The 20,518-nt window shown below is 61.6% G+C and overlaps 3 protein-coding genes across 6 annotated transcripts; 2 read left to right on the top strand and 1 right to left on the bottom strand.

Annotated features, from left to right (window-relative positions):
• The first annotated feature begins 27 nt into the window (after positions 1 to 27).
• Positions 28 to 3,470, top strand: MAX (MYC associated factor X). Of its 2 annotated transcripts, none has more exons than XM_054066689.1 (5): positions 28 to 159; positions 364 to 390; positions 1,674 to 1,781; positions 3,015 to 3,138; positions 3,227 to 3,470. In XM_054066689.1, exons 1-5 carry the CDS (start codon positions 124 to 126, stop codon positions 3,412 to 3,414), a joined length of 483 nt encoding a protein of 160 aa, XP_053922664.1. In that variant the 5' UTR covers positions 28 to 123; the 3' UTR covers positions 3,415 to 3,470. The 2 variants fall into 2 exon arrangements, with proteins under 2 accessions (XP_053922664.1, XP_053922663.1); XM_054066688.1 differs by having other exon boundaries at positions 3,009 to 3,138.
• A 1,023-nt stretch (positions 3,471 to 4,493) lies between these two features.
• Positions 4,494 to 11,330, bottom strand: FNTB (farnesyltransferase, CAAX box, beta). 3 transcript variants are annotated; one of them, XM_054066685.1, is made up of 12 exons: positions 10,012 to 11,330; positions 7,960 to 8,024; positions 7,650 to 7,722; positions 6,644 to 6,735; positions 6,081 to 6,227; positions 5,894 to 5,977; positions 5,708 to 5,794; positions 5,507 to 5,636; positions 5,261 to 5,393; positions 4,940 to 5,051; positions 4,751 to 4,865; positions 4,494 to 4,634 (listed from the first exon to the last, which is right to left on the bottom strand). In XM_054066685.1, the coding sequence occupies exons 1-12, from the start codon at positions 10,153 to 10,155 to the stop codon at positions 4,527 to 4,529; spliced, it is 1,290 nt and encodes a 429-aa protein (XP_053922660.1). In that variant the 5' UTR covers positions 10,156 to 11,330; the 3' UTR covers positions 4,494 to 4,526. The 3 variants fall into 3 exon arrangements, with proteins under 3 accessions (XP_053922660.1, XP_053922659.1, XP_053922661.1); XM_054066684.1 differs by having other exon boundaries at positions 4,497 to 4,637; positions 10,012 to 11,317; XM_054066686.1 differs by lacking the exon at positions 10,012 to 11,330 and adding an exon at positions 9,159 to 9,354 and having other exon boundaries at positions 4,497 to 4,637.
• A 710-nt stretch (positions 11,331 to 12,040) lies between these two features.
• On the top strand, positions 12,041 to 20,229 carry RAB15 (RAB15, member RAS oncogene family). The gene is made up of 7 exons (XM_009566799.2): positions 12,041 to 12,625; positions 14,290 to 14,350; positions 14,486 to 14,546; positions 14,634 to 14,711; positions 14,785 to 14,874; positions 15,919 to 15,984; positions 16,066 to 20,229. The coding sequence occupies exons 1-7, from the start codon at positions 12,502 to 12,504 to the stop codon at positions 16,219 to 16,221; spliced, it is 636 nt and encodes a 211-aa protein (XP_009565094.2). The 5' UTR covers positions 12,041 to 12,501; the 3' UTR covers positions 16,222 to 20,229.
• The last annotated feature ends 289 nt before the right edge of the window (positions 20,230 to 20,518 follow it).

Genomic DNA, 20,518 nt, shown 5'->3' with positions numbered 1-20,518 from the left:
TTCATGGACTACATCTCCCTTAATCCCTCGCGCGGCGGGGTCTGAGGGAGAGAGGATCACGTGGCGGAGCTGCGCCTGCGCGCTGCGCGCTGTTGTTGTGGCGGCGCGGCCCGGCCGGCAGCGATGAGCGACAACGATGACATCGAGGTGGAGAGCGACGTGAGTCCAGGTCCCCGCCCGCCGCCACCGGGACAAAACCCCCCTCGCCGCTCCCCGCGCGGGCTGGGGGTGCAGCGGGGGGAGTAACGTTTGGTTTCTCTCTCTCCTTCGCCCTCGCCCTCATGGTTCCCGGTGTCCCCCCCCTCCTTCCCCTCCTCCCCCTTCTCCCCCTCCTCCTCCTCCTCGTCGCCCCGGGCCCTGCAGGAGGAGCAGCCGAGGTTTCAGTCCGCGGTACGTGGCTGCGGCACCGGGAACACGGGGGGCGAGGGGAGAGGCAGTGGTCTTGGGGTTTGGAGGGGTGTAGGGGTTTGGGGGATCTGTGGGGCTGGGGTCTTCAGGGAGTGGGGCGAGTCCTGTGGAGCTGGAGTTATTGGAGTGGGTTGGGGCGTCGTCTGTGGGGCTGTAGGTTTGGGGGTGTCTGTAAGGGTGGAGGTCTTGAGGGGTGGGCTAGGGCTTTGGGGGAGTCTGTGGGGCTGGGATTTTGGGGGGGGCTGGGGTTTTGGGGGGGGGGCTGGGGGTCATCTGTGGTGTTGGGGGTTTAGGAGCATCTTGTGAGGATGGGAGTCTTGGGGATGTTGGGGGGTTTTGGGGGTTCTGTTTGGCTGAGGTCTTGGGGGGGCTGTGGTCTTGGAGTGGGCTGGGGTTGTCTGTGGTGCTGAGGTCTTTGTGGGAGAGCTGGAGATTTGGGGGCTTCTATGAGGCTGTGGGGCTGAAAGGGCTTAGAGTTTTGGGGGGTTCTGTGGGGCTGGGGTCTTGGGGGGGGCTGGGGCTCTGGGAGGCAGTTGGGGGTCTAGGGGGGGGTTAGGGTTTTGGGGGAGCCCCGTGGGGCTTGGGCAGGTGGCTTTGGGGGAGTCCTGTGGGGCTGGGGTCTTGGAAGAGGTTGGGGTTTTGGGGGGCATCTGTGGGACTGAGGTGTTGAGGGGAGAGTTGGGGCTTGGGGAGAAGTTGGGCTGGGGTCTCGTGGGGGCAGGTGACTTCAGGGCGGGGGGGTCCTGGGGAGGGGAGAGGCTTGGATGGTGGCTCTGGGGGACCCTAGGGGGCTGGGGTCTTAGGAGGGGGGCTCTGTGAGCTGGAGTTATGTATGGCTTTTGGGGGGCTGGGGTGTTTCCTGGCAGATGGGGGGCCCTGTGTTTAGTTGTTTGGGGGGGCCATGTCCTGAGGGGCTGTCCTGGGGCCCCTGGGCTCCGGTTCCTCCTCCCGGAAGCTCTGCCATGGGCTCTGAGCGGGGAAACCGAAAGCTACAGGAGCCACCGCCTTCCCATGCTGGGCGCTGCCACTGGCTGTCGTGGTGTCTCAGCTGCGTGAGAAGGGCTTGAGGGTCCGGCTGAGCCCTGTGCCAGCTCCAAGCAACTCATCTGGAGTTGCCAGCATGGGGTTTTGTGCGTGGGTTGGCAGCCTGGCTCCTCCAGTGGCTGCCAAAATGCCAATGGAGTGTCGAGCTGTGCTAAGCGGAGCTGCCGAAGTTCCCTGCATGGTGCCACCCCCTCATGCTCCTGCTCTCCCTTTGCTCTCAGGCCGACAAACGGGCTCATCACAACGCACTGGAGCGCAAGCGCAGGGACCACATCAAGGACAGCTTCCACAGCCTGCGGGACTCTGTCCCCTCCCTCCAAGGAGAGAAGGTGAGTTTATTGAGCGTGGTGGGAGCCCAGACGCACACCCGCCCTGATTCCCATCCCACGGCACTTAGGTTGGACTGGAACGAGGGGAAGACAGCAGCGGGGCTGAGCCACGGTTCCGTGCCTGCGGGGCTTGCCAGGCAGCATTCCTGGGGGCAGGATGTGCGCCCAGGTCCCTGTTCCTTTGGGAAGGCAGAGGGGGTGAATCCACCAGCAGGATCCTCCAGGCTCGCAACAGCGCTTTGCTTGACAGCAGCGGGGCTGGCAGCACCCTCCTGCACAATGGATACTCCATTTGGAATGCTGCTGTTTGGGACGTTTTGTTGTTCTCAGCCCAAGCCCAGCACCATCAGCAGGAGCCAGGAATGACCATTCCCAGTGCCAGCGAAGCTCTGCTCCACCACGTGGCTTTCCAGCTGGGATTTGGTTTGCGCGGTGATGTTAGCCCAGCAGAGCAGCGGCAAAATCCTTTCTGGGACAGGGCAGATAAAATTATAGAATGGGTTAGATTGGAAGGGACCTCAAAGCCCATCCAGTTCCACCCCCTGCCATGGGCAGGGACACCTCCCACGGGATCAGGGGCTCCAAGCCCCATCCAACCTGGCCTTCAACACCTCCAGGGATGGGCAGCCACCACTGCTCTGGGCAACCTGGGCCAGGGCCTCCCTACCCTCATCGTGAAGAATGTCTTTCTACTATCTCATCTAAATCTTCCCCCTTCCCATTTAAAGTCATTCCACCTCGTCCTATCACTCCAGGCCCTTGTAAAAAGCCCCTCCCCAGCTTTCCTGGAGCCCCTTTCAGCCATGGAAGCTGTTCTAAGGTCTCCACAGCCTTCTCTTCTCCAGGCTCAACAAACCCAACTCTCCCAGCCTGGCCTCGGACAGGAGGTGCTCCAGCCCTCGCATCATCTCCATGGCCTCCTCTGCGCTCGCTCCAACAGCTCCATGTCCTCCCTGTGCTGAGGACTCCAGAGCTGGACACAGGCTCCAGGTGGAGTCTCACCAGAGTGGAGCAGAGGGGCAGAATCCCCTCCCTCCCTGCTGGTCCCACTGCTCTGGATGCAGCCCAGGACATGGGTGGTCTCTGGGCTGTGAGCGCACATTGCTGGCTCACGTTGAGCTTCTCCTCCCTCAGCAGCCCAAGCCCTCCTCCTTAGGAGAGGAGACCTGGGAGTCCTTGGGACCCTGGGCAAGGTCTTTATCTTGCCTCTGTCTTTTCCCACTATTGCAACAGGCATCCCGGGCCCAAATCCTGGACAAAGCCACAGAGTACATCCAGTACATGCGCCGGAAAAACCACACGCACCAGCAAGACATTGACGACCTCAAGAGACAAAACGCCCTCCTGGAGCAGCAAGGTGAGTGGGAATCCTGTGGGAGACAGGGTTGGGGGGAAAAAAACACGTCTGCGGGACCCCAGGATGACGCAGTGGCCCTGCCTTGCAGTGCGTGCGCTGGAGAAGGCCCGGTCGAGCGCCCAGCTGCAGGCCAACTACCCCTCGACGGACAACAGCCTCTACACCAACCCCAAGGGCAGCACCATCTCTGCCTTCGATGGTGGCTCCGACTCTAGCTCTGATTCGGAACCCGAGGAGCCTCAGAGCAGGAAGAAGTTGCGCATGGAGGCCAGTTAGGCTCCTCAACAGCCCCGTGCTGCTTTCAGCACGCCCACTGGCTGCGTAAGGACTCTCCCTTCTCTCCTAAAGGCTCTCGGACTGCAGCTTCCCAGCCTTCCCTGGCCCCTTTCCTGCTTTTTCCACAGGGGCCTCGCAGTGCCCGCCCAACAGACTTGGGGGGGATCGGGGGGCCGCGAGGAGGTGCCCCCATTGCCCTCCCACAGCCAGCCAGCCCTTCGCCCCCCTCCCTCCTGGTTTTATATGAGCATTTCTATTTATACCCGGGGACCACAGCAGTCCTGAGCTGAGCGGTGAGGCTGCGCAGGAGCCAGGCAGCACCCGCTGTGTCCCCCCAAAAAGGCCAGGCCCCGCAGGGAGCCACGCTGCCGCTCATCAAGTGCAGAAGCTGGGGGTTTTCGCTATTTATTTTCTGCAATTCCACCGACCCCCAGCACCCGCCAGAGCCAGGGGGCAGCGCCTGTGCCCCTCCTTGACAGCAGGGGGGCTGCTTGTGCATCCTGCCCCCTCCTCCGGCCCCCAGCCCTCACCCTTCCCCACTTCCATGGCATTTTCTGATCCCTAGTGTCCCATCCCAGCCCCATAGGTGAAACCAGCCCCATTTTGAGGCCATTCATTCCATGGATCTAAGGTATGTTGTACATACTGCCCAGAGTTGTCTTGCAAGTTAAGGCTTCCCTTTACTATAAGACTATAAATAATAAACAAAAAAACCACCTTATTTTATCCTTCCCCATGGTAGACGTGTTCTTGGAGCTGGAGCAGAGCCGGCACCGGGACAGCTCTGGGAACAGCCCAAGCCAGGTGTCACCTGCTGCCCTGCATCCCCAGGGCCACCAGCGGCGGCACAGTGGCGGTGGCAGCCACGCGCCCTCCCCGCGCACAGGAGACGCTGCTGTCGGTTCTGGTTTATTGATGCCAAAAGCTCTGCCGCATCCCACTCGGCGGCTCCTGCTGGGAAGGCAGTGGGGCGCCTGGCCTGGCGGTAGGAGCTGGTGGCCACAGGGCAGGCTGGTTTTTGGTATTGCTAGCACCCTGATCGCCTTGCTCTGCCCGGCTGCGCTGAGATGCCATGGCAGCTCGGGGCAGGATGCTCCGCACAGTCCGGATCCCTACTCAGCAGCAGCCGCCGGCTCCACGCTGGGCACAGGCTGCTGCAAGAAGTGCATCACTGCTCTCACCACCTTTTCCGGGGCAATGTTGTAGACAGGGTGCGTTGCCTGCTGCGAGAGAGAGAGAGAGAGAAAAAGGAGATTTAATGCCCTTTCCAGCACCGGAGAGTCTGGGAAGCTCATCCCTGCCTGCCCAGCAGCTCACGGCAATGTCCGGCACCTACCAGGCGGTTCTCGGGGATGCCCAGGATCACCTCGTGGTGGATCTCGCCACTGCCAAAGTGCTGGGCGATGGCCAACCCGCTTAGGCAGTAGCAGGTGTGGTAGAAATCCCGGGATCTAGGGGGCATATCAGGATGCTGAGCAGGGATCGGGGCACCCTGTAGCCCCTCTTGCCCCGAGCCAACACTCACTTGCCCGGCTTGTCAAGCAGCCCACCGGCTGGGCACTGGCAGCACAGCAGGATATATTCCTGCAGCGCCGACTGGTCGAACATCCAGCGTGTCATGCTGAGTGCCGTGTCACCTGGAGGGAGAAGCCACTGAAACGCTGGGAAGGTGGCAAAATTCCACCCCAGAGCGTTCCCACACCCCCAGGGAACCCACAAGGCACTTGCCCAGGAGACAGTTAAGCCTGTGGTTCAGCAGCCCCCCAGGAATAGAGACACCAAGTTGTTCTGTGCTTCGTTCCCTGGCTAAAACACCTTCATCCCATCTGGAGATTCCCTGACTCACCCCTGGCGTGGAGAGCACGGTGGAGGAGGGGCAGGAGGCCGGCTTGCCAGAAGGAGTAGCACCCATCCACCAGCTTGTTGCAGCGGCCCTGGAAGCCGCCCTCAAAGCGCATCTGCCGGCTGGTCACCCAGCGCTGCATGGGACGGAGAGGAATGTGTGCTGCTGCAAGGAACCTTCCAGCACCACCGGCTGGATGAGACCCTGCCATTCCAGCAGACAAGGGGCTGTGGGCACAGTGCCACTCACCAGCAAGCTCTGGAGGTTCAGGAGATGTTCCTTCTTGAGGATAACCAGTGCTGCCATGCCACAGAAGGTGTAGCCGCCGTGGGCTTCCATGCCTGGCACGCCGCCGATGCCACCCTCCCAGTTCTGGCACCTGCACGTGCAGCAGGATCAGGACGGCATTGTCCCCTGTCCCCAACCCAGCTCCACATGCGCCGCTCTCACCTTGCGATCCACTCAGCCGTCCCAGCGAAGAGCGCGGGGGTGAGGACGTTGGTCAGCGAGGCCACAGAAGCAGCACAGTAGGCGCTCCTGCGGGACGTGGGTGCTCAGGGCCGTGGCACCGGCTCCCCACCGCAGCATGCAGCTGGTTCGAGAGCGGCACAGCCGTTCTCCACCACATTCACCTACCTGACGTCCACCTCACCGCCGGCATGCATGAGGAAGGAGCCATCAGGCTGCTTTAGCGAGTGCAGGTATTCCAGCAGCTTCTTCCTACGGGAGCCAGCGAGCTGTGAGGAGGGGGCACACCCCCTGCCTCCCTCCATCCCCACTCCAGATGGACGGACCCCCCATGCCACCTGAATGCCGGCCGTACCTGTCGATGACATCAAATGCTTCCTCTGTGCCGATGATGCAAAGCGCGTTGACAGCAGCATAGGTGGGAGCGAGGTGGGGGTGCTGGCCGGGCCCCCCCCCAAAGCCGCCCTGGGGGCTCTGGCAGCGCCTCAGGAATTGGCAGACACTGCAGAAAAGGCAGGGAGAGGGTGGGGAAGGTGCTCAGAACTCCCTGGCACCCACACAGGCACAGGAGACCCTTCGGTGCTCCTGACACACCCACCTAGGTGAGGAAGACCCCTCCTCACCCCCCTCTACAGCAGGGAACCTACATTATCCCCTGTTCCCCCCACCTCCACGGTCAGAGCCGGGGTTCTCGCTCTCCCCCCCCATCCCCATCTGTCACAAGATGCTGGAGCACGAGGCGCTGGCTGCAAGAATAGCGGGCATTGAGAGCCGCAGGGCAGACAAAGCACTCCTTTGCTGCCACCAGCGCGCGGGGACAGCGGGAGGTGGCACCTCTGGCATCACGTGAGTGGCCTGTGGGATCTCCAGCCACAGCCAGATCTGTGCTGGGGTTCCCAGGCTCTTGGTGTCACTTACTCAGAAGCCACTGACTCGGGAATGGGCTCATCCAGCAGCTCCAAGCTGTGCAGGATCCAGTAGCAGAGCCAGGGCCGGCTGGCGTCCAGACACTGCGGGGAGCAGAGGCGCCGGTCAGGACCCCGGAGAGTGGTGTGGGGTCTGGTGGTGCCAGCAGAGCACCCACGGCTGCTGCTCCGAAGCACAGAACCATGGGATGGGTTGGAAGGGACCTCAAAGCCTGTCCAGTTCCACTCCCTGCCATGGGCAGGGACACCTCCCACGGGATCAGGGGCTCCAAGCCCCATCCAACCTGGCCTTCAACACCTCCAGGGATGGGGCAGCCACCACTGCTCTGGGCAACCTGGGCCAGGGCCTCCCCACCCTCACAGCAAAACATTTCTTCCTGAGATCTCACCTCAACCTCCCCTCTTCCAGCTCCAAACCGTTCCCCTCGTCCTGTCCCTGCGCTCCCTGAACAAGAGCCCCTCCCCAGCTTTCCTGGAACACCTTTCAGTCCTGGAAGCTGCTCTAAGGTGTCCACGGAGCTTTCTCTTCTTTAGGCTGACCAACCCCCACTCTCCCAGCCTGGCCTTGTACAGGAGGTGTTCCAGCTCTTGATCATCTCTGTGGCCTCCTCTGCACTCGCTGCAACAGCTCCATGTCCTCCCTGTGCTGAGGACTCCAGAACTGGACGCAGGGATCCAGGTGGGTCTCACAGAGCAGAGGAGAGGGGCAGAACCCCCTCCCTCCCTGCTGGTCCTACGGCTCTGGATGCAGCCCAGGACACGTGTGGTTTCTGGGCTGTAAATGCACATTGTCCGCTCATGTTGAGCTTCTCCTTCCCCAGCACCCCAACTCCTTCTCAGGGCTGCTCCCAATCTATTCTCTGCCACAGGGATGAGCATAACCAGAGGGAACACCAGGATCTGCTGCTCCAGGGCCTGGTGATGACTCCAGCAGCAGCCCCAGGGTGAAGGGTTCATCCCGGCTGGAGGGCAAAGCAGGGAGCCAGCAGTACGGATACCTCATATGCTTCTGTCAGCTGCCGGAGGCCTCTCTTTAGGTAATGGAAGTGCTTCTCCCGGTGCAGAATGAATCTGGAAGACAGGCAGTACAGGGCTTGGCAGGCAAAGCACTGGCAGCTGGGATTGCCCAGCCGAGCGGGAACACAAGCCTGGAGCTGAAGGCAGCGCTTGCAGCTGGCAGAAGGGACAGGATCCCAGCCCAAAGCCCATCAGAGAGGCCAGTTCCTCGCTAGGGATCTCAGCAGCCTCTGGAATCGGTGGTTTGGGAGTGGGGGATTGTTTATTGTTCGGAATTCAGACAGGACTCACCGCGAGGTGCGATGGTTCGTCTTGTAGGCGTCGAACACCTCCTGCACGATGTCCTCCACCTTGCTCTGCCACCAGCAGAGCGGAAACCAAGACCGCGGTGAGCTCTGGGCAGCAGCTCTGCCATTGCCAAACCCAGCCCCTGCCCCAGCCCGGGGGATCAGCCTGCTCCCCGCCCTTGACAGGAAAACCAAACGGACTCAAAGCTGCCGGCGCAGCAGCTTAGCGGGAGCTGCCGAGGAGCTTTGCACCGGGATTAGACCAGGACTCCATGCCATGCGGGGCCGCACCCCACAAGCAGCGGTTGAACCAAACTCCGTCTTTATCCCGGGATCCCACGGACAAAGCCATAGCCTCCTTTATCCCAGGGACACCAGGAACAGGGACACCAGCCCCACCAGCCAGAGGGGAGTGGGAACCCCAAGGATTGCAAAACTCAGCATTGCCTTTCACCCTGTCAGGGCCAGCTGAGCGCCCGCGGGAGCAATAGCAGCGCCAGGGCTGGATCAGGCTCAGCCAGAGCGAGGAGGGGGGTGCTTGCATGGCACCCCATAGCCCAGCCCCACGGCACGCTGGCATGCTCAAAGCCAGCCTCATGGCACCCTCAAAACCCAGCTCCATGGTACCCCATACTACAGCCCCATAGCAGCCTGGCACCCCACACTCCAGCCCCACGGCATACTGTCATCTTCAGACCCAGCTCCATTACTCCTGAGCCTCACGGCAACCCACACACTCAGAGCCAGCCCCACAGCAGGCTCGCACACACACAGCCAGCCCCATAGCACCCCAGCTCCATAACACCCTGGCACCCTATGCCCCAGCCCCATGGCTGCCCATACCCAGCCCCATTTCTCCCGAGCCCCACTGTAGGATGGCACCCTCACACACCAACCCCACAGCACCCTGTACTCTGACCTTATGGCAGCCTGGCTACCCATACTGCAGCCCCATGGCACCCTGTACTCTGGCCCCAGGGCAGCTTAGCACCCACAGAGCCAGCCCCACGGCACCCTGTACCCTGGCCTCACGGCAGCCGGGCTCCCCACAGCCCAGCCCCACGGCACCCTGTACCCTGGCCTCACGGCAGCCGGTCTCCCCACAGCCCAGCCCCACAGCAGCCTGGCACCCCCCACCCGAACCCATCGCTCCCCAGCCCCATGGCTTCCTGTACCCCGCCCCCGGGTCCCCTCGCCCCGCACCTGCTCGGCGGAGGTGGCCGTCCGCACCCCATCGTCCCGCAGCCGCCGCCGCCCGCCCGGGGGAGGAGACGCTCCCGCCATGCTGCGGGCGGCGCGCGCCGGCGGGGAGGGGGGCAGCGGGGCGACGGCGGCCGGGGGGGGACATGCGGCACCGCTCCGCGCACTCTCCGCCCTGCGCTCCGCCGCAAGCCCCGCCCGCTCCTCCGCGCTTAGCCGCAAGCCCCGCCCATCATCTCAAGCCCTGTTTAGCAGCAAGCCACGACCACTGCCTCAAGCCATGCCCACTCCTCCCGCGCTTAGGCTCAAGCCCCACCCACCGCCTCAAGCCACGCCTACTCCGCGCTGAGCGTTTCCACAAGCCCCACCCATTCGCTTAACCCACGCCCACTTTACGTTGTGCGTCCTCAAGCCTCGCCCATCATCACAGACCACGCCCATTAGTTCACAAGTCACGCCCATCACCCCAAGCCACGCCTGCTCCCCGCCCTTCGCTGCGTTCCAAGCCACACCTATCTCCTCAAACCACGCCCACAAACAGCAAACCACGCCCACTCTGCTCTTCGCTCAAAGCCACGCCCACCAGCCAGCTCATGGTCACAAGCCTCTCCTTTCTCCACGAGCCACGCCCACTCCTTTGCCCTAAGCTCTGCCTTCCCTCTCCTTAGGCCACGCCCACCGCCACAAGTCACACTCCCTGCCCCGCGATCCGTCCTACGACCAAAGCCAGACCTATCGCAGCGGACCCCCACCTCGCCCCCAAGCCACGCCCACTCCCCTGCCCGCCAACCCGCGCTTAGGCCAAGCCACGCCCACCAGCCCAAGCCACGCCCACTTCCCCGCCATCCGCTCTAACCATGCGCGGAACGGAGCGGGGGGCGGAGTACGGCAGGTGTTGTCTCACGGGGAGGTTCCAGGGCTGCGTCACGGCTGAACCATGTGTCGTCATGGCATGGTGGCTCCAGAGCGCTGCACCGGGCGTCGCGGCATCAGAGACCATGGGATTGCTTGGCTGGGAGAGACCTTGGAGATCATCGAGTCCAGCCGTCCCCCTCACCGCTGAACCATCCCCAAGCGCTTCATCTGCTCAGGCTTTGAACCACTCCAGGGACGGGGACTCCACCACCACCTGGGCAGCCTCTGCCTGGGCCTGAGAACCCTTTCTGAGGGTTCCCAATATCGAATCTGAACCAGCCCTGGTGCAACTTGAGGCCATTCCCTCTCATCCTGTCACCTGTCCCAGGAAGAAGAGTCCAGCACCCACCTCACCACAACCTCCTTTCAGGAGCTGCAGAGAGTGATGAGGTCTCCCTTCAGCCTCCTCCAGACTAAACATCCCCAGGCCCACAGCCACCTCTCACAACCCTTGTTCTCCAGCCCCTTCCCCAGCTCTGTTCCCTTCTCTGGATGTGCTCCAGCCCCTCAATGTCCTTCTTGTAGCAAGGGGCCCAAAACTGAACCCAGGATTCGAGGTGCAGCCTCATCAGCGCTGAGTTCAGGGGGACAATCCCTACCCTGCTCCTGCTGGCCACGCTGTTCCTGATCCAGGCCCGGATACTGTTGGCCTCCTTGGCCACCTGGGCTACTGCTGGCTCCTGTTGAGCCACTGTCACCCTGCATCCCTAGGTCCTTCTCTGCTGGGCAGCTTTCAAGCTGCTCTTCCCCAAGCCTGGAGCTGCACCAGGTTTTTGTGTCCCAAGTGCAGGACCTGGCTCTTGGCCTTGTTCAACGTCACCCCGCTGGCCTCATCACGCCACAGCATTGCATTCTGGCACTGGAGCATTGCATCGTGGCACTGCAGCAGGACATCACATCATCATACCACAGTGCTGCATGTTTGCATGGCCACCCTGTGTTGCATCATCACACCACAGCCCTGCGTCATGGCACTGGAGCATCATCACACTACAGCGCTGTGTCGTTGCGCTGCAGCAGGGCATTGCATCATCATGCCACAGCGCTGCATCGTCCCTCTGTGCCATATCGACCCCTGCCTCTGTGCGGCACCCTAGCATGGCACCCCGGCACAGCACTCAGGGCTGCACCCCAGCAGTGCATCCCAGTACAGCACCAGAGAACCCAGTGCTGCATCCCAGCACCCAGCGCTGCATCCCAGTACTGCACCCCAGCACCCAGCACAGCACCCCAGCACCCAGCACCGCATCCCAGCACCCAACACTGCATCCCATCACCCAGTGCTGCATCCCAGGATGTAGTGCTGCACCTCAGCCCCTATGACTGCATCCCAGTACTGCACCCCTGCACCCAGCACTACATCCCAGCACCACATCCCAGCTCCCCCAGCTGCACCTCAGCCCCGCCCCACCCCGTAGCCACAGGGACCCCGCTGTCCCCCCTGCACCCCCAGGTGCCCCCCCCCCCCCCAGTCCCTCCACGGGATCCCTGGGACTCCCCTGGCGCAGATACGTGTCACCCCGGTGTCCCCTGCTGCACTGCCGGTGTCCCCTCCCACTCTCTCTTTGGGGGGTCCCTGGGGGTCCCATCCACCCCGTATTTTCCAGTGCATCCCCCGGTACCCTGGCGCATCTCTTGGTGTCCCTTCGGGTCCCCTCGGTGCCTTCCCGGTGTTTCCCCCTGACCCCACAACATCGCTGGTGCCCCCCTTCCCTCTCCTCCCCACATCCCAGGTGCCCGCCCCAGGCCCTTCATCCTCCTCCCGGTGCCCCGAAGCATCCCTCGTTTCCCGGAGCATCTCCGGTCCCGCCCTCCCACAGCCTCTCCCGGTTTCCCGCCCCCCTCCCCGCGGTATCCACCTCCCGGTGCCCCAGAGCATCCTCCGGTCCCCCCTCCCGGGGCATCTCTGTTTCCCCTGAGCATCCCAGGTGCCTCCCTCCCCCAGCACCCCCGGTCCCCCCCCTCCCGGAACACCCCGTATTCCCGGAGCATCGCTGGTGCGTCCCTCCCCTAGCATCCCGGTCCCCCCTCGCGGAGCATCCCCGGTTCCCCGGAGCATCCCCAGTGCCTCCCTCCCCCAGCATCCCCGGTGCTTCCTTTCCCGGAGCATTCCCGGTGCCTCCCTCTCGAAGCATCCCCTATTCCCGGAGCATCCCTGGTGCGTCCCTCCTCCAGCATCCCGGTCTCCCCCTCCCGGAGCATCCCCAGTTCCCCGGAGCATCCCCAGTCTCCCCCTCCCTGAGCATCCCCAGTTCCCCGGAGCATCTCCGGTCCCCCCCTCCCGAGGCATCCCCGGTTCCCCGGAGCATTCCCGGTTCACCCCTCCCGGAGCATCCCCTACCCCCGGAGCACCCCCGGTGCCGCCCCCGCCCCGCCCCGCCGCGGGCCCCGCGCTGCCGCCGCCGCCGCCGGTGCCGCGGGCCGGGCCGCCATGGCCAAGCAGTACGACGTGCTGTTCCGGCTGCTGCTGCTCGGGGACTCGGGCGTGGGCAAGACCTGCCTGCTCTGCCGCTTCACCGACAACCAGTTCCACCCCGCCCACATCTCCACCATCGGTACCGGGGCCGCCGCACCGGGAGCACCGGGCAGCGGGGAGCTGTGGACATCAGGGAACCGGGGGGAATAGGAGAGCTGTAGGCATCAGGGAACCGGGAGCACCAGGAATCTGGGGGACAGGGGAGCTGTGGGCATCAGGAAACCGGGAGCACCGGGAACCAGGGCAATAGGGGAGCTGCGGGCATCAGCATCGGGAAACCGGAGGGGTAGAGGAGCCGGGAGGCTGTGGAAACGGAGAAGTAGGAGAGATGTGGGCATCACGGAACTGTGGAACCGGGATCCGGGGAGATATGAGGGATGTGGGCATCACGGAGCCGGGAAACCGGGGCAACAGAGGAGCTATGGGCATCAGGGAACCGGGAGCATCGGGAACTGGGGGGATAGAGGAACAGTGGGCATCAGGGAACCGGGAGCACCTGGAACCGGGAAGGTAGGGGAGCCGGGGGCTCTAGAACCGGGAACCAGGGGGATTTGGGAGCAGTGAGCATCAGGGAACCGGGAACACCGGGAAACGGGGAGCTGTGGGCACCAGGGAACCGGGGGGACAGGGGAGCTGTGGGCATCAGGGAACCGGGGAGCTAGGGGAATGGGGGGGCTGTGGAACCGGGAAACCGGGAGGAACAGGGAGCTGTGGGCATCAGGGATCGGGGAGCACCAGGAAACCGGGGGGATAGAGGAGCCGGGAGGCTCTAGAACCGGGAAACGGGGGGGCTAGGGGAGCTGTGGGCGTCAGGGAACCGGGAGCACTGGCAACCAGGGAGATACGGGATAAGGAAGAAGTGGCACCGGGGAACCAGGAGCTGGGGAGTTGTCACCAGAGAACCGGGGAGGTAGGGGAGCTGGAGGGCCGTGGGCACCGGGGAACAGAGGGCACCGGGGAGCCACAGCACCGGGGAACTGGGAAACCGTGGACACCGGGTAGCCAGGGCACCAGGGACCTGGGAGTACTGGGGAACAGGAAAACCATGGGAACCGTGGAGCCGTGGGCATCAGGGAACCGGGAGCACCGGGCAGTCACAACACTGGGGAACTGGGAAACCATGGACATCGGGGAAGTGGGAGCTCCGTTCAACTGCAGCACTGGGAAACCGGGCAGCTGCGGGCACCGGCAACTGCAGACTGGGGGAAACTGCGACACCAGAGAGCTGTGGCACTGGGGGGTCAGGAGCACTGGGAAACTGGGAGCATTGGGGAGCTGGGAACGGGGAGCACTGGGCAGCTGTGGCACTGGGAAACCATGGGCACTGGGAAACTGGGAAACTGAGGGCTCTGGGTGGCCGTGGCACCAATGAACTGGGTACACTGGAGAGTTGCGGCACTGGGAAACTGGGACCGGGGAGCACTGGGTAACTGGAGCATAAGGAAATTGGGGGCACTGGGGAATGAGGGCACTGGGAGGCCACAGCGTGGCAAAACTGGGGGCAGTGGGAGCACCGGGATCACCCAGGTGGCTGCCAGCATCTGCATGGTGACCCAGCACCGGGGCCACCTGCCAGACCTGGGATCTGGTGTGGGCACCGGTACCAGCACGTGGTAGGCACGGGTGAGCCCCGGCACCCGGTTTGGCAGCACCAGGAGTTGGGGTGGGCCAGGAGGGGACCAGAGGGACCCTGGGGAGCTGCTGCCAGGAAGGGACCCTTGGGCCAAACTCTCCCCATCCCAGGTGTTGACTTCAAGATGAAGACCATCGAAGTGGACGGCATTAAAGTGCGGATACAGATCTGGTGAGTGCTGGCACCGGATCCCGGCCGGGGTGGTTGGGGGCGGGGGGAGCTCCTCTCCCCCCTGCCAGGGTGGGGGCTGAGTCCCGACCAACTCATGTCGCTAGTGGCCGCGCTGATGTTCTCTCCCCGGTGCAGGGACACAGCCGGGCAGGAGCGGTACCAAACCATCACCAAGCAGTACTACCGGCGGGCACAGGTACGGGGGGGGCAGCCTGGTGCAGGAGAGGGGAAACTGAGGCACGAGGGGAGAGGGGGTGAATGGCAACCCCCCCCTCTCCCACAGGGCATCTTCCTGGTGTACGACATTGGCAGTGAGCGCTCCTACCAGCACATCGTGAAATGGGCCAGCGACGTGGATGAGGTGGAGGGAAAAGGGGGTGTTTGGAGGGGTTGGGTGGCAGGAGGAGGTCCTCACGCTGCCCCCCTCTCCCCAGTACGCGCCTGACGGTGTCCAGAAGATCCTCATCGGGAACAAGGCGGACGAGGAGCACAAGAGGCAAGTGCCCAAAGAACAAGGGCTGCAGGTGAGCGGGGGCTGGCGTGCGCCCCCGGTGGGGCCAGGGCCTCCCCTGCACCCCTAGCATGGCCAGGGCCCCCCTGAGACCCCCTCTGCACATTCCAGGGACCCCAACGACCCTCCTGTCTGTGTCCAGAGACCCTCTGCACCCCGAACATCCCCAGATCACCCCCCTCAGCATGGACAAGGACCCCTAACCCTCCCCCACTGCATCCAGAGACCCCCTCCCATGGTGCTATGCCCCCCCCGGGCAGCTCTTACACCTCCTTCTTCCCCCTGCACCGTGTCCAGGGACCCCCACCCACCTCTTGCCCCCCAGTGCATCCAGGGACCTCCCTCCCATGGTGCCTGTGCCCCCCCAAGGCAGCTCTTACACCTCCTTGTTCCCCCCATCCCATGTCCAAGGACCCTCTGCACCCCGAGCATCCCCAGTTCACTCCCCCAGTATGGACAAGGACCCCTACCCCCTGCCTCAGTGCATCCAGGGACCCCCGCATTGTGCCTGTGCCCCACCCTGGCAGCTCTTACACCTCCTTCTTCCCCCCTGCACCGTGCCCAGGGACCCCCACCCACCTCTTTCCTCCCCAACGCATTCAGGGACCCCCCCATAATGCCTGTGCCCCCCCCAGGGCAGCTCTTACACCTCCTTGTTCCCCCCACCCCGTGTCCAGGGACCCTCTACAACCCAAGCATCCCCAGTTTCCCCCGAGTGCTGCTGGAGGCCCTTACCCTCCACTCATTGCATGCAAAGACCCCCCCCATAATGTCTATGCCTCCCCCGAGCAGCTCTTACACCTCCTTTCCCCCCCTGCACCATGTTGAGGGACCTCCAACTCCCCCCTTGCACCCCCAGCATGGCCTCCCCGCACCCCCATAGTACCCAGTGCCCCCCCAGTACCCTCTGCACCCATTTCCCAGCCCCAGGGGACGCTCCTAGGCCCCCCCCCTCCCCCGCCCCCCCCATGCCACCACTTGTCCCTCTGTCTCTGCCTGGCCGGGCACATCAGCGGGAGGGGGTTCAGGGGTGCTGCCCCCCCCCTCGCCCTCGCAGCTGGCCAGGGAGTACGGGATGGATTTCTACGAGACCAGTGCCTGCAGCAACCTCAACATCAAAGAGGTGAGGGGGGTCTGGGGACACACACACACAAAATAGGGGGGCAGGGGGGTCCCCCAGCTTACCCTCCCCCCTCTCCCGCAGTCCTTCACGCGGCTGACGGAGCTGGTGCTGCAGGCGCATCGCAAGGAGCTGGAGGGGCTGCGGGCCCCCCCCCGCACCCCCACCCTGGCCCGGCTGGAGGAGGAGGAGCAGCAGCCTCCCAGAAACGAGGACACCCCCAAAACCTGCTGGTGTTGAAGCCTGGGCCCCCCCTGCCCCCCCTCCCCTGGGCTGTGCTGGGGGTGCTCGGCAGGATGGGGGGACAGGGGGTGCTTGGGGGGGGACCTGGGACCCCCTGGGGACGGTGGGCGTTGGGTGGGCATCATGGGTTGCCCCTCATCCCAGAACCCTGCGGTGGGTGGGAGCTCCTGGGTGCCATGTGCCCACCCCGTGCCCATGGGATCCCCCCGGTTTCACAGACACTCTTGGTTTGCAGAATAAAGGTGATGCTGGAGGTGTTCGGGGGCTCGTGGGGGGTTGTGGGTGCGGGGCTGGGCCGGTGGCACGGGGCCACGGTAGCCAAGTCCCACCAGAGCCCCTGGCAGCGCTGCAACCCGAGCGGGCATCAATAATTGAGGCTGCTCTGGGGCCACTGGGATGGTGTCCCCTTTCCCGGCTGCGGGATGGGAGCATGTGGGGCGTGTTAAGAAAAACAGGGCAGTTTGAGCGGCAGTTTGAGCGGCAGTTTGAGCGGGGAGGGTGAAAAGGGGGGCTGGAGGCCGGCTGGAAGGGACCGAGGACCATCCGGCATAAAATTATAGCATCATAGAATAGTTTGGGTTGAAGGGACCTTAAAGATCACCTAGCTCCAACCCCCCCGCCATGGGCAGGGACATTCCACTGGATCAGGCTGCCCAAGGCCTCATCCAACCTGGCCTTGAACACCTCCAGGGATGGGGCATCCACAACTTCCCTGGGCAACCTGCGCCAGTGCCTCACCACTCTCATAGTGAATAAATTCTTCCTGATGTCCAGTCTAAATCTGCCCCTCTCCAGTTTATACCCGTTCCCCCTGGTCCTATCCCTACAAACCCTTATGAATAGTCCCTCTCAAAATTAAAGCTGCTCCAGGTGCTGCACCAGCCAGGATGGATGCAGCCACCCAGACGGAGCCTCGGTGGGCACATGCAGCCACCCAGACACTGGGCAGCAGGGAGCACCCCTCTCCCACACTGAATCCCACCACCGGTACCAACTTCACTTGTGGAAGCTGTGCTCACGTGGGGAAACTCCTCCGGTTAGTGGCAGAGCTACAGGAGGAAGGAACTGGACTGAGGACTATGAGGGAGTGTGAGAGGGAAATAGACCAGTGGAGCTGTGCCCTCGCACAAGCTAAGCAGGCTGCCAGAGACAGCACAGTTGTGAACTACCCATCCAACAGCTGTAAGACGGAGGAGAAAAAAGGTGGGGAATGGGAGCAAGTTCCTGCCCGGAGCAGAAAGCCTGTTGTCCCCATTCACACAACAAATCCCCAGGTTCCCTTGCAGAATAAATATGAAGCACTGCAAGTGGAATCAATCCCTGCAGATGAAGAGGATGGCTCCCACAGCCTAGAAACATTCCCTAGGCTGTGCCATCCTCAAAAGAACATCAAAACAACATCCGAAAAAAGAAAAGAAGAGTGATTGTCTTGGGGGATTCCCTTCTGAAGGGAACAGAGGGCCCTATCTGCAGACCAGACCCACTGCACAGGGAGGTCTGCTGCCTGCCTGGGGCCTCAGGGAAAGACATCACTAGAAAACTTCCTTCCCTGGTGACACCCACAGTTTATTACCCTCTGCTAGTGTTTCAAATAGGCAACAGTGACATAGAGAGGAGGAAGCTGAGGGCAATTAAGAGGGACTTCAGGGCTCTGGGGAAAATGGTGAAGGGCTCCGGGGCACAAGTAGTGTTTACCTCCATTCCAACAATAAGGAATGAAGAGAGGAGAGATCAAGAAAAATCAGTCAATTAATACCTGGCTCCAAACCTGGTGTGAGGAGCAAAACTTTGGATTTTTTGATCATGGACTGGCCCATGCACCTCCAGGCTTCCTTACCAGGGATGGGGCATGCTTGTCTCCTAGGGGTACAAAAATCCTCACCAAAAATCTAGCAGGGCTCATAAATAGAGCTTTAAACTAGATGTGAAGGGGGAGGGGGATGAAGCAAGGCTAGTCGGGAGTGAGCCTGGAAATGGCACTCCGGTGCCTGAGAGATGCTGTACTGGTGAGGACCTCCAGTACATCAATACAGAACAAGTGGGGGCAAGTACATCTGGTGAGGAAAGAATGTAACTGGCACTGATGGGTTAGATAATCCAAGTACCAGTCGCTTGGGAATGAACACTGTTCCCTTTATGAGAGCTGAGGGGTTAGCAGCCCAGCTGAAGTGCATTTACACCAATGCACGCAGCGTGGGCAATACGCAGAAGGAGTTGGAAGCTGTTGTAGGGCAAAGTGACTATGACATAGTTGCCACCACAGAAACATGATGGGACGACTCATATAACTGGAGTGCTGCTATGGTGGTATATAAACTCTTCAGGTGGGACAGGAAGGGTAGGAGAGGTGGTGGGGTAGCCCTCTATGTTAGAGAGTGCTTTGATACCCTCAACCTCATGGAGAGGAAAAATCTGGAGGGCTAAAGCCCAGCTAGAGCTCAGATTGGCCAAGTCAGTGAAAGATAACAAAAAATCTTTCTATAAATACATTAACAATAAAAGGAGGACTAGGGAGAATATTCAGTCCTTATTGGATGCAAAGGGAACAACTGTGACAAAGGACAAGGACAAGGCTGAGGTACTTAATGCCTTCTTTGCCTCAGTCTTGGAGAGTAAGGAAAGTTGTTCCCTGTATGTACATACCCAGGAGTTAGAGGAGCAGAACAAAGCTCCCATCTTCCAAGAGGAGGTGGTTGGAAACTTACTTGCCCAATTAGACACTCACAAGTCTATGGGGCTGGATGGGAGCTGGCGGACGTGCTTGCCAAACCCCTTTCCATCATCTTCCAGCAGTTCTGTCTGACTGGGGAAGTTCCACTTGACTGGAGGCTGGCTATTATACCCGTCTTCAAGAAGGGTCGGAGGGAGGAAACTACAGGCCTGTCAGTCTGACCTCAGTGCTGGGGAAAGTCATGGAACAGGTGATCTTGAGTGCTTGAACCGGGTGATCAGGCCCAGTCAACACGGGTTCACGAAAAGCAGATCTTGCCAAACTAATCTGTTCAAATAACAAAGTGACTCACCACTGGACGAGGGAAAGGCTGTGGATGTAGTCTTCTTGGACTTCAGTAAAGCCTTTGACACAGTTTCTTGCAGCATTCTGCTTCAGAAACTGTCAGCCTCTGGCCTGGACAGGCGCACACTCTCCTGGGTGAAAAACCCATTGGATGGCCGGGCCCAAAGAGTGTTGGTAAATGGAGTTAACTCCAGCTGGAGGCTGGTCACAAGTGGTGTCCCCCAGAGCTCAGTGCTGGGTCCAGTCCTGTCTTTATTAATGACCTGGATGAGGGGATCGAATGCACCCTAAGGAAGTTTGCAGACAACGCTAAGCTGGGTGGAAGTGCCGATCTGCTGGAGGGTAGGAAGTCTCTGCAAAGGGATCTGAACAGGGTGGACAGCTGTGCTGAGACCAATGGCATGAGGTTTAACAAGGCCAGATGCCGGGTCCTGCACTTGGGGCATAACAACCCTGTGCAGATGCAGACTAGGGGAAGAGTGGCTAGAAAGCTGTCTGGAGGAGAAGGACCTGGGAGTGTTGATTGACAGCCGTCTGAACATGAGCCAGCAGTGTGCCCAGGTGGCCAAGAAGGCCAACGGCATCTTGGCTTGTATCAGAAATGGTGTGACCAGCAGGTCCAGGGAAGTTATTCTCCCTCTGTACTCGGCACTGGTGAGACTGCACCTCAAACCCTGTGTTCAGTTCTGGGCCTTTTGCTACAAGAAGAATGTTGAGGCTCTGGAGCGTGTCCAGAGAAGAGCAATGAAGCTGGTGAAGGGCCTGGAGAACAAGTCTTATGAGGAGCAGCTGAGGGAACTGGGGTTGTTTGGCCTTGAGAAGAGGAGGCTGAGGGGAGACCTTATTGCTCTCTACAACTACCTGAAAGGAGGTTGTGGAGAGGAGGGAGCTGGCCTCTTCTCCCAAGTGTCAGGGGACAGGACAAGGGGGAACGGCCTCAAGCTGCACCAGGGGAGGTTCAGGCTGGACATCAGGAAAAAATTTTTCACAGAAAGGGTCATTGGGTACCGGCAGAGGCTGCCCAGGGAGGGGGTTGAATCACAGTCCCTGAAGGTATTTAAAAGACAGGTGGATGAAATGCTCAGGGGCATGGTTTAGTGGTTAATAGGAATGGTTGGACTCCATGACCCAAGAAATCTTTTCCAACCTTGTGACTCTGTGATTCTATGTCCGTGGGTGTCATGTCCATGGGTGTCGTGTCCATGGGTTGTCATGTCCATGTGGAGCCATGTCCATAGGGTGCCGTGTCCATGGGGTGTCATGCCCATGGGGTGCCAT

Source organism: Cuculus canorus, chromosome 5, assembly GCF_017976375.1.
Source record: "Cuculus canorus isolate bCucCan1 chromosome 5, bCucCan1.pri, whole genome shotgun sequence".
Taxonomy (NCBI): Eukaryota; Metazoa; Chordata; class Aves; order Cuculiformes; family Cuculidae; genus Cuculus; species Cuculus canorus.
The sequence above is the reverse complement of the archived record's forward strand: the minus strand, read 5'-3'. Positions and strand labels throughout refer to the sequence as shown.